Here is an 11,111-nt window from a genome sequence, read left to right on the forward strand (position 1 = left end):
ATGCTTTTCTAAGGACTGTTGAATCTAGGATATCTTCCTGAAATTTCAAGCAGAAGTTCTTAGGAATGTCAGTTTGTCTGATGACTGTGATGATACAACTGTTCTTCCTCCAGAAGATAGAAGTACAGGTTAATGAACATTATAGGTGCAAACAGAAGTGTCCTCAGTTAACCGGCAAGTATTTAAGATATATCATCTCAGGCATTTTGTTAGATGTATTTAGCAGCTATAGCCATGTTTCATTGTCAACTATTGAAGCAATAGGTGAGTTTCAGGAACATTTATTTGGTTACACAGATTTTTACCAGAAGTTAGAAACAGTGGAGCAATCATTAGAGATTGTATGACACAGCAAATTCAGCAAAGGTGATTGCAGCATGAAACTTGTGAAATGTGCTTTGCTTTTACCTCCTGGGGTGGCATAGCTGCCGAGATATTTTTTTCATGTACTGGTGTGGCCACACAGGCATACATATGTATAATAATTTATCTATATAATATATATATATTTGAGAGAATTAAATATTCTTATATGCATAAAATATGTCTGGCTATAAATAAAACTGTATAAGAAGAGGTTAATGCAAATCAATATCTGGTATAAGGACATGAAGTTGTTGACAATCATCACCTCAGGTTTGTACTCTGCAAGCATCAGAACGCACCAAGGGAACACAGTGGTGCTCCGCAGACAACTTCATATACAAGAGCAGATGGTCTTTATACAAGAGCACCTGCGGAACAAAATGCTGTCCCATTTCACCACTGTAAATCTGTATCCTTGTGTGGGGTGGCAATTGTGACTGATGTTACTGCAAATTCAGATCTCCAAGGTCCTGTTATAGCTCTGGTATCTCTAACTGCTCAGGAAATATAGCAAGGAAGCTTATTGTGGATAACACTGTAGCTGCTGAATAAAGTCCTGACAACCTTGGCACTGCAGCAAAGCATTTACTGGCTTGTGAATCTGAGGTATGGTAACCAGCACAGTGTTCATCTGTGGGATGCCCAAAATCCAGAGGTTCACATCCCAGATGTGGAGCTAGTCAGCTAATCTAGCAAGTGTTCTTTTCTAAAATGGCACTTTATACAGATAAATATTTGATGTGTTCCTCCTTTCCTTCGAAATTATATCCCTACCAGAAAATAGGGAAGCAATTGTAATAACAGAGCTGAAGAACTGAAGGTGGTATGTACTTTATAGATCAACTCAGTTCTTCCTTCAGTGACCATTCATTGTTTGCAGTCATGCAAAATAGTGCAGAGGATGCTAATACCGTATTAATGATGAGTGATTTTATTAGAAGATTGTGTATTTTGATTATTGTTTATTGCAGTTCAATCTGCATATAGGTGAAAATGCAGGCACATTAAAAAAAAATCACACAATGCAAAAACTCGCTCAAGAAAGTCTTTAATTAGATTGATAAAGTTTCACTATATTGTTTCAGCTTGAATGTTGAGGAATAGATTGAACAACCACAATATTTATAAAAAAATACCAATAAGTAAAAAAAAAAAGGTTAATGTATTTCCAAGTGTAAAAGTTCCTAGATTTTATTCAGCTCACTGGCACTTTAAAAAGACTGTGTTTTGCCACCAAAAAGTTAGTCTTTATCCCCTAGATAGATAGCAAACATCTTTTATTTACCTTGGTATCAATATGTGCAGAGGGTATCCAGTTCCATGGTTCTTTTTGTGTAAACAGAAAAGTTATCTATTTATTTCTGCAGCTAAACAGTCAAATCAGAAAAAAATATTTTATTTAATTTATTAAAAAAAATAAATCTGGTGTTTTCTGCAAACAGTGCAAGGGCATAATGTGATTGTTGAGCCTGACTGTGCAGTCAGAGGACGCAAGGGCTCGTGAAGATCTGTATGTGAAGAAGAGGTTGGTATGAGGTTCTCTAGCATGTAAAACATCTCTCTCTTCCACCCCACTCAGACCCCTAAAAGTTATTAATAGACCTTCCTTCTGAATTGACCTCAATAGTAAGAGCCTTTGATTTCTTAATAGTGTACTTCTCGTGCTATGTCATGGCAGGCTGTTATAGTGGACTAGTAAAAAGATCAGGCTATGCAAGATTATTCTGATTATTTTCAGTCTGACTACCATCTGCTTTTCAGCTAATGAGTAACCTGTCCTCCTAATTCCTGTCTGAACTTTCCCCTCCTTCACACCAGTCAATGTAAAACTTTGGATTGTACATTATTACTTTCTAAATTGGAATTCAAATATAAAATCATATGCAATCCAATGTTCTTGCCAAAGAAAATAGGGGAAAATTCTTTCTCCTCCCAATTTAAAATTTGCTAAAATGCACTTTCTCATGTTGAGATGTAAACCAACCAGTTTGAAATCTGAGGGAGTGGTTTTGTAGAATTTGTTGGGAACCCTAGTGACTGAAACCTTCCAATGAGCATGCATGAGTACAAATGATGCTATTAAAATACAACACAGTCCTGGGACATCAAAATCTGTGTATCCTCTTGGAAGAATTTTCTCTCTTTAAAAAGCCACTATGGAGTTCTTAGAGAAATTCTCCTAAAGGATGGAAGAATTTTGCAACAATAGGCTTGAGGCAGAAAATTTGAGTGAGGTATTGGAAGGCAGAGGGGTCATCTGAACAAATCTCAAATGAATATATTCTATGCTTGTGCATTTTGTGACCTGCTTTTCAAACAAATGTGTGATGTTTATACATCTATGCATGGTGCAGTGTTTGTAAGTAAAAACATTAAGCACGAACACTTCTGTGTGCATTTCACAATAGCATGGTCAGAGCTAATCCATGCAACTATTCTAAACAGAAGAGGAACCATGATTTAAAACACAGCAATAGCTGGATCTCCTTGCTTGGTAAAGACATACAGGGTCTGGATTCCTTCACTGAGAGGACTGATAAATTAAAGGTAATGCTTGCTGATGAAAGTTTGCCAGAGAGCATTAAAAGTGAATTCTAGGTTCCTAAGTGCCCATAGTACCAGAGAAGTAACAAACCTTCCGACAGTCATCCCAGTAGGGACGGCATGTTCAGTGTTGCTGCAGAGTAGAAATAGGCTCAGCATGAGCTGCTTTGCAGCTGATACCCCATGCTGTGTCTTAAGAATGTGTCAGGAAAACTCTTCCAGCCTACACATGAGGAAACTGCTCTACAAGTTTTAATATGATTGATATTAGCAACTTTCACAGTAACCTTTCAAGACTCAGAAAATCCCCCATGTCAGAACCATTCTCTAACAATATGTTTTTACTAGCAATGTGTTAAGATTAAAGTTTCTGAGTACAGACTGTACTCTGCATATAAGTAGATCAGTCCCTAAACGTTCATGAAAATCAGGCTGGAAGTGCCTTTGAGGCCTGACAGTCACTCCTCTCTAACCTACCCCTGTAGCACCTTTGGCATGAAAGGTATTACACAGAGATGCACAATCCCATGCCTGTGCTGCAAGAACTGGCAATTTAGTTGGATGTCTCAACATAACAGCTTACTTGGGATGTATAATATATATCCTTCATATCCTACCACCCTGGTCAAGAGCAGGAGCTCACTCTGCAGTCTGGTATGTACCAGGAGAAATACTGAGAGGGGGTCTTTGTGGCTGTTATTCTGCTAATTACAACACAATAAATAGTAACTGGAGCCAGAACTGTGGAGAGGCTGGATTGGATGGGGAATATCTGCCTGTGAAAAAAACTTCAATTTCTGCAGAACACAGATCAAGAATACAATATTGGTCTCAAGGGGCACACACCCAGAGCCCACTCACCTCCCACTCCTTTGGATCCAGGCAGAAAGGACTGGCTATTATTTAGTGTTCCAGGAGAAAAAAAAAATGAACACTGTTCAAAACTCCTAACTTTCTGTTAAAAGCTGTGCAATGATCAGTATGTATGACTATAAAAATGGTATTTATGACAACAAAAATTTAAACAAAGCAACACAAAGTTGCCCTGTGTATGGCTGATCTGTGTATTACATTTTTTCTTAAAAGGTAAACTCCAGTGCAACACTATGAGAAATGCTACTCTAAAAATGAATTTTATGTATCTTAGGAACCTTCTCTGAATGTCCAAATTATTGTTTTTCTTCAAACGCTAACATATGCCCTGCCACCCATACTGTAGGACCAAGAAGCATGTGGAAATTGACTTCAATGAGCTCACAAACAGCTCCACTACAACTGCACTAATTGTTTGGAGGATACCACTGAGAAGTGGGGTTTTGCCCCAGAGATGTTTTAAAGGTACCAAGGACAGAAACAAGCTCTCATGTCCAGGTCATGGCTTGGAATCACACCCCAGGCTGTGGTATCCTAAAGCCAGATTCAAACCCGGGACTAGAAGCTGCCTCTGAAAAGCAATGTGATTATGCCTGCATGTGTCAAGATCAGCACTGGTCCTAAAAGTTCTAGTGGCCATCAGAAGAAGCCATATGAGCTGAATGAAAATAAAGCCCCAGTAATTCTCTAGCCTGGGCATGGTATCTGCCTGAAAAGGTTGAAGATGCTGCTGCTCACTTTACTTCCAAAATAAACCACACACAAAAAAAAATCTTTACTTTTAAATGTCCGATTTTTTTTTTTTTTTTCCAGTGGTCTATTTCAATTTCTGCATAACTAGGAAAAAAAGAAAGGAAAAATAGAGAAAGAGATTTCAGAGGCAGTGTGAATATATTTAACTTCAACTTCACAGATGTTCAGTGAAAAACTTCAGTGGATTATGATGGATTACCCTAGAAATATCACTTAAATTTACATTTTGTTACGAAATCTTACCCAGCTAACTGAATGGAGGAAGGACATTGCTTGTAAATATCATGTTTTCAGCACATATTTTTTATATCTCTTTCTATATTGTGGGAAATTTTACTCTCATTAAACTTTGCTTTAACACAAACATGCTCTTGTTTTTATACTAGGAATGGAATGAAGCACATGACTCAGATTGTGGAGTGGCTATATCTCAGGTTATATATTTACCATTCCGTTTGTCACTAGAGTTTGCTGCCTTACCTTGTAAAACCCCATATAACTCTTGAAAGAGAACATCTAATCCCAGACAAAATGGAAAAACTTGACCTCTTCCTATATATATTTGCATAACTGTACAAATCTAGGTTCCCAGCGGGCTGACGCTTTGCTCTCTTATGCAAGGAGAGCTATTACTCATAACCCTGGCAAAGGCAGTAATGCACCTACCTGGTATTCTGTTTTCTCATGTAGTGTCTGAACTTCAGGGATGCTGAGCACCCCTTGGCACATGCTGAGACCTTCACCTGCTTCTCTTGGGAAGAAAGTGATGAAAGACCCTAATCCCCACCACGTTCATCAGCAGTAGTTTAGCTGTTGACTTCAGAGGTCACGAAGTAAGACTTCCCAGTGCCATCAAAAAGCTGCTCTGTACATTGCAGAATAGGGTCCTGCAGTGACTACGCCTGCAAGAGACAACCTGCCAGACAATAATAGAGTGCTTTTATGTGGCAGTGGGAAGTGGAGTGAACATGTCAGGGAGAGGGCCTGTAACTCCTTTGCTCAGTGGATGAAACTTGGACTGTACAGAGTGTAGTGTTTATTTATTCCCAAAGCACTGTAGGCACTTATTGAGAGGCCTTACCTGACTCAGAGACTATTTTTCTAATTTTTCTACCAGCACTCTGATTTGCCACCAAAGCCTGGCCAAAGCGTTAATGTCTTGTTTGGTCTGAAAAAAAACAAGTTACCTTATGTAAAAAGTCGTCTTTCTGGAAATCTCTTTGGAAGCTGATTCTTTGTAATTATTTGACTTAAGTTTCCAAATAAACAAACACACTGGTGAATGCATAAAGTTTCCATTCACTTTCCAAAAGATTCCATGGGCAGGTTGGAATAGTTCATTTTAGTGGAAAAATCCATGCCACTTTCTACAGAACAACTGAGGTAGCTACAAAAGAGGCTGTTTTTCTTCTTTCCTGCCCTGGTAGTTCAATACACCTGTCTGATGCAAATTAAGGTTGACTAAAGGCCAGCTAAGCAAGAACAGTTATTACTACTCCCATCACGAGGAACATTCTGGAGTTGTGAGGGTTTACTTATAAGAACTGGGACTTTGCGACATGCTAACACGTTACTCTATGGTTTAGTAACTGTTAGCCTAAGAGTTTAATCTTTAGTGTAGCTGCTTAACATTTACATTGTATGCTACCACATCTCTGTTACCTATGTAGTAGAGGCCAGGTAAGATTTTTATAGAAATTGTGTACAAAAACATGTAATTTGCTGCTGGACAGAATACCCAGGATTTGTTTTTTTCTGTATGTAAGCTACAGGTTCATATTTTGAATGGTTAATACTCACTACTCACTTCATACTTCTCTTGCACGTATCCATAAACTGTGAACAGAAACATCTGTCACCCACGTCCTCTGTTGCCTCCCAAAAGCAAAAGTACAGCTTTGAGACCCCTGAGTGGACTGTAACCATTCATCACCCACAGAGAAAGATCTGGCATTTTTAAAAAAGCATATAAAAGCGACATTTTTTCAGGAATCAGACTCAGCTCTGAACACAACCCACAGAAGTCTATCCTCTAAATGACTTTAGAGGTACTGAGGTATATTTTTAAGACCTGCATCCACTGGCATCTGCTCCTTGTCTCTGCAAGAAATGTGTCTTGATCATGTCATAATCTTCTAGTCAAGTACAACTGTGAAATCCAGAAGTGTTAGAAACATTTCAGAGAACTCTATACCAGTGGGGAATGAAGCTAAAACCTGTACCTTGCATGCTATTTGGATTAGCCTTTGAAAACTCCCTGGAGCCTATCTGGCTGCTAGGAGACTTTCAGAAGAGCCTACACAGGGTCAGCACATCGATTCGTTGAAGCAGAAGAAAATCAAATCTTGCTAGGAAGAAGGGAGACAAATCCTTTCTACACTCCCTAACATCAGTCTGTTGGAGTGCATGCTGACATCTCTCAATCCTTCACAAAGTGAAGTGACGCTATTGCTGAGACTCATTCAGCCATAAAGCACCACATTGTTCCCTACAGACAGCTCCAGACAGCTCTTGATCTCAGCTGATGGCCACTGCTGCCCTCATGCCATTGTGTCTACGGGCTTGGGTACAACAGGCAGAAGGAAAACAAAAGGGAGGGGAAGGGAGAAAATAAAATTAAAATGTAATTTCCTTTTTCCAAAATGAAAAATTGTATTCTTTAACCTTTAAACATGCTTTTTTACTTACAGAAAGAGCATTTCAGGCACACAAGGTTTGAGTATCAGTCACATATCACGTTAAACTGTAACAGTATCAGGATTGTCCCATGCAGTCCTGTAAGCTATATTATCCCCTATCACGAAGTTGAAGTTGTTGGTTTTGTATACATACATATATATAAAGTATGCATCTTTCACACTATTGTCTCTTGGTCTGAGTTGACTTCAGTGGGGTTTATGTAACAACAGTATTGGTCATAAGGGCTGTTTTCCTTGTAAGAGCAGACTATGATACTGTCTTTAGGAGCAACAAAAATGTTGTCTTCAATGTCTGGGCAGGCAGTGCTGTCCCCGGTGGGAGAAGAGCTCTCCTTTTCCAAGGCACTGTACACTGTGCCATCTCTCACTAGCACATTCCCTGGCATCTCTGGGTAACACGTCTCCAGGTAGCTCAGCATCTCCTCCTCCACTTTTCCGTTGAAGCTCCTGCACTCTCCCATGGCGGCAGTGGTGGTGGTGCAGACGGACACAGAGTCCTTGCCCCGCAGCACTCTTCTGTTCTGGTATGCCTTCTTCGACAGCCTCTTGCATCTCATCCTACCAGACTCCAGGTCTGAGGGGGTTCTCAGCAGCCTCAAGACATCCCGGTCCCTGACTTGCTTGTAGCACGAACACTTGTTTTTCTTGGGCCATTTGGTGCAGCCGTCGGTCTTTTTGGTGAGGGCAATAGCGGCTATGCCTGGCAGGCAGATGGCTGGCCCAATGGCCAGCAGCGGGATGTCCCCCAGGGTCTCCCCCTTCATGCCGGACACGGTGAACATGAAACCAAACACCAGGAAGACGCTGACCAGAGCCACCACCATCCCCGTCCGGGGGTTAATGTTGTCGGGTCTCATGGTCCTCGCCATTCTGATGGCTTGCAAAGGACCACTTCCTTTCACCCAGGCGGCCGCTCAGGGCAGAGGATGGGTACTGCCCGGCAAGTGGCTGAAGTTTCTCTGGCAGTGAAGCGCGGAGAGCCCCGACGGCTGACACCGCTGCAGCTGGAGGGCGAGCCGGGTCTGAGGAAAAGCAGGAGCAGAGTCCGGCTCCGGTCAGTCGCTTGTAGTTCTGCTGCCGTCCGCTGTGCCCACCTCTGCTCTGAGCCCCGCTCTGCCCTGAGCCCCGCTCTGCCCTGAGCCCCTCTCTGCTCTGAGCCCCTCTCTGCTCTGAGCCCCTCTCTGCCCTGAGCCCCGCTCTGCCCTGAGCCCCTCTCTGCTCTGAGCCCCTCTCTGCTCTGAGCCCCTCTCTGCCCTGAGCCCCGCTCTGCCCTGAGCCCCGCTCTGCCCTGAGCCCCTCTGGGCTCTGAGTCCCTCTCTGCCCTGAGCCCCTCTCTGCCCTGAGCCCCGCTCTGCCCTGAGCCCCTCTCTGCCCTGAGCCCCGCTCTGCCCTGAGCCCCTCTGGGCTCTGAGTCCCTCTCTGCCCTGAGCCCCACTCTGCTCTGCCGGCCGCTCCTCTGAGGCGGGAGCGCTCCCCCGCCGGCAGCCCCGCCGCGTCCTCCCACGCGTAACAGCGGAAACGCGGGAGCTCAGGAGTGGGAGCTCGAACCCCAAAACGCGTCGGAGGGAGGGGAGGGGATTGGAAGGGATGGACCCAGCGGGCGGAGAGCGAGCGGCCGCAAGGGACACCGGCTCTTCCTCCTCGGCCAGCCCCCACAGCAGCCGTGAGTACGTGCCCGGGATGATAGTGCTTTTGGGAGCGGGGGTCTCGGGGGTTCCCCCGGCCTCATGGCCACCACGGCTTCGCTGCCGCCACCCGGCCACCTTCTTCCCTTCCCAGGCGGAGGGGACCGGCTCTGGGAAGCCCCCGCGGACCCCCCGGCAGGGGCCTTTTCCCCGCGGGCACCGGGCCCGGGACTACGCTCCCTCTGCATGTCGTGTCGTGTGCCGCCCCCCCCCCCCCCCCAAAGCCCCTGCCCTGGTGGCGTTGGGGTTTGCGGGGTCGATCCTCCTCCGGACAGAGAGCCGTCCTGCCCCAGACTCTCCTCAGAAGACTTAGGTGCAAGCGGAGAACAAGGCTTTAGGAGATGCCGTGGTGCAGCTGAATTTCATCCCGGAGGAGAGCCTTAGAGATAAAACCTCTCCCAGTGTTGTCTGCTCCCAAAAGTCCTCAGAATGAACTTGCCTGTTGGGATGCACCTCTCTGGTTTTCCCTTGGTGTCTAAGGACTGCCATAAATCAGCTGTGATAGTAATGTTCAGTGTCTCTGTGTTTTGATACACATTGAGATGTTAATGCTGAGTAAGCCCCACCATCTGAATTAGTATAGGAAAGGATCTGAAATGCGTGGGAATCTGGAAATACGGGAGGAACTTTATGAGCAGCAGCATTTTCAGGCAGGTTGCTTTAACATTTAATGTGCCCGTGCAAAGGAGCATTGGTTTTCACCTTGGGCAAAGATACTGGGAGATAGAAAGAAGTGATACCAGAAAGCATACAGAAGAACTAAGAGAATAAAAAAGGGCACTCTAAACTAAATCATGAAGCCATGGTTTCTGTAAATTCTCCCATTAGCATGATTCATTTTCCTTATACTTGAAATTTGGATAGCTCATCTTTCAGCCATGAAAAGGCCTGGGTTTTATCCATCTTCCCTACAGTGCAACATGAACAAATCACCTCTGTGTTGTAGATTTCCAAGCTGCCTTGCAGAGAGCAAGATGAAGAATATCCTGTCAGTAATGGGCACACCTCTTGCCTTGCAGGACTCTTTCTTCATAAATGGTGTATCAAGCAACAGCCTCTGCTGTCTTAGTTTGAAGCACAAGTAAGGGTGAGAGCAGAAGTACACATTCCGAGGAGAGGTTGTTTAAGTGTAATGGCCCCTGACCATTGTTTAAACTTGTCCTTCAGAAACTTGTCCCATAAAATCCACACTGAGCCTCCCACCTGCTCCTGAGGGGGCTGAAACAGGAATACTTTGGACTCTGGTAGCTATATCACCTGTCTTGGCTGAAAGTCTTACAAGCCAAAACCTTCTGGTTAGTTTTCAGCCCAAGTTAACTTCTACTTTTGTCACTGTGACAGAGTGAGAAACGACTGTAGCATCTCAACTTGTATTTTCTGGAGTGAGAATTCACTGCTTGTTTCCATCTGCTGTTATTCAGACATACAGCTTTTCTGTCCTCATTAGAATGAAAAGTTACTTTTTTTTACCTGTCCGCTAAATTCTGGGGGAAGGGAACTGATTAACCTTCAGCCAGTCTGTCCCACTTAGCTAAAATGTTGTAAAGGTTGTGTTATGAGCAGGGTTATGTTGGTAACTAATGCCATGAAACTCACCATTCCTGCTCCCTGACCTTCCTTCACCTCCTCTTGTATATGAATAATCTTTGATATTTTTTTGTTGGGTTTGAAATTGGGCTGGAAAACAAACTATGTTGCTTGGGAATAGCAATTAGTTGTAGCTGTATTCATTAACAGTGAAAGGAAAAACTACATCAATAAATGACACAGAAATGTAAATATCATTAGTGGCAGCAATGGAGGGGAAAAATACTGTAAGAACTGCAGTAAATGTCAGAATATCTAACAGTAATAAAAATGACCCTTCAAATTTAAGTGACAAGGTCACTGAGATGGAAGAGAGAACATCTACTTTGGAACAGAAAGCTGTTAGGCAGAAAAATACTCAGAGAAAATGTCAGGACAAAGGTGGAACTAACTGCCTCCAATTTGTCCCTTTGTGAGTGGTTTTCAAGACTAACAGTATGAAGATTGTATGCTTCCTGGGGCGATAGAAAAGGCAAACCAATCACCCTGTTCCCGGAAAACATGCTACAATTATTAAAATTGTCTTTCCAAGCTAGAAGTCAAGAGGTCAGCAAGTATTCACTAACAACTGAGCAAAAATGCAAATGGTTCAATTTTCCATCCT

The 11,111-nt window shown here is 43.3% G+C and overlaps 1 protein-coding gene across 1 annotated transcript; it reads right to left on the reverse strand.

Annotated features, from left to right (window-relative positions):
• Positions 1-7,245: 7,245 nt before the first annotated feature.
• TMEM215 (transmembrane protein 215) lies at positions 7,246-8,229 on the reverse strand. Its single transcript, XM_061455176.1, has one exon. It carries the CDS (start codon positions 8,102-8,104, stop codon positions 7,391-7,393), a length of 714 nt encoding a protein of 237 aa, XP_061311160.1. The 5' UTR covers positions 8,105-8,229; the 3' UTR covers positions 7,246-7,390.
• Between the last annotated feature and the right edge of the window lie 2,882 nt (positions 8,230-11,111).

Source organism: Pezoporus flaviventris, unplaced genomic scaffold (assembly GCF_033815535.1).
Source record: "Pezoporus flaviventris isolate CSIRO_AGI_PZ_B2104156 unplaced genomic scaffold, CSIRO_AGI_Pfla_v1 ptg000018l, whole genome shotgun sequence".
Taxonomy (NCBI): Eukaryota; Metazoa; Chordata; class Aves; order Psittaciformes; family Psittacidae; genus Pezoporus; species Pezoporus flaviventris.

What these genes read in the sequence shown, in the direction of transcription:
- TMEM215 (XM_061455176.1), bottom strand. Translation starts at nt 8,104, where the DNA reads ATGGCGAGGACCATGAGACCCGACAACATTAACCCCCGGACGGGGATG.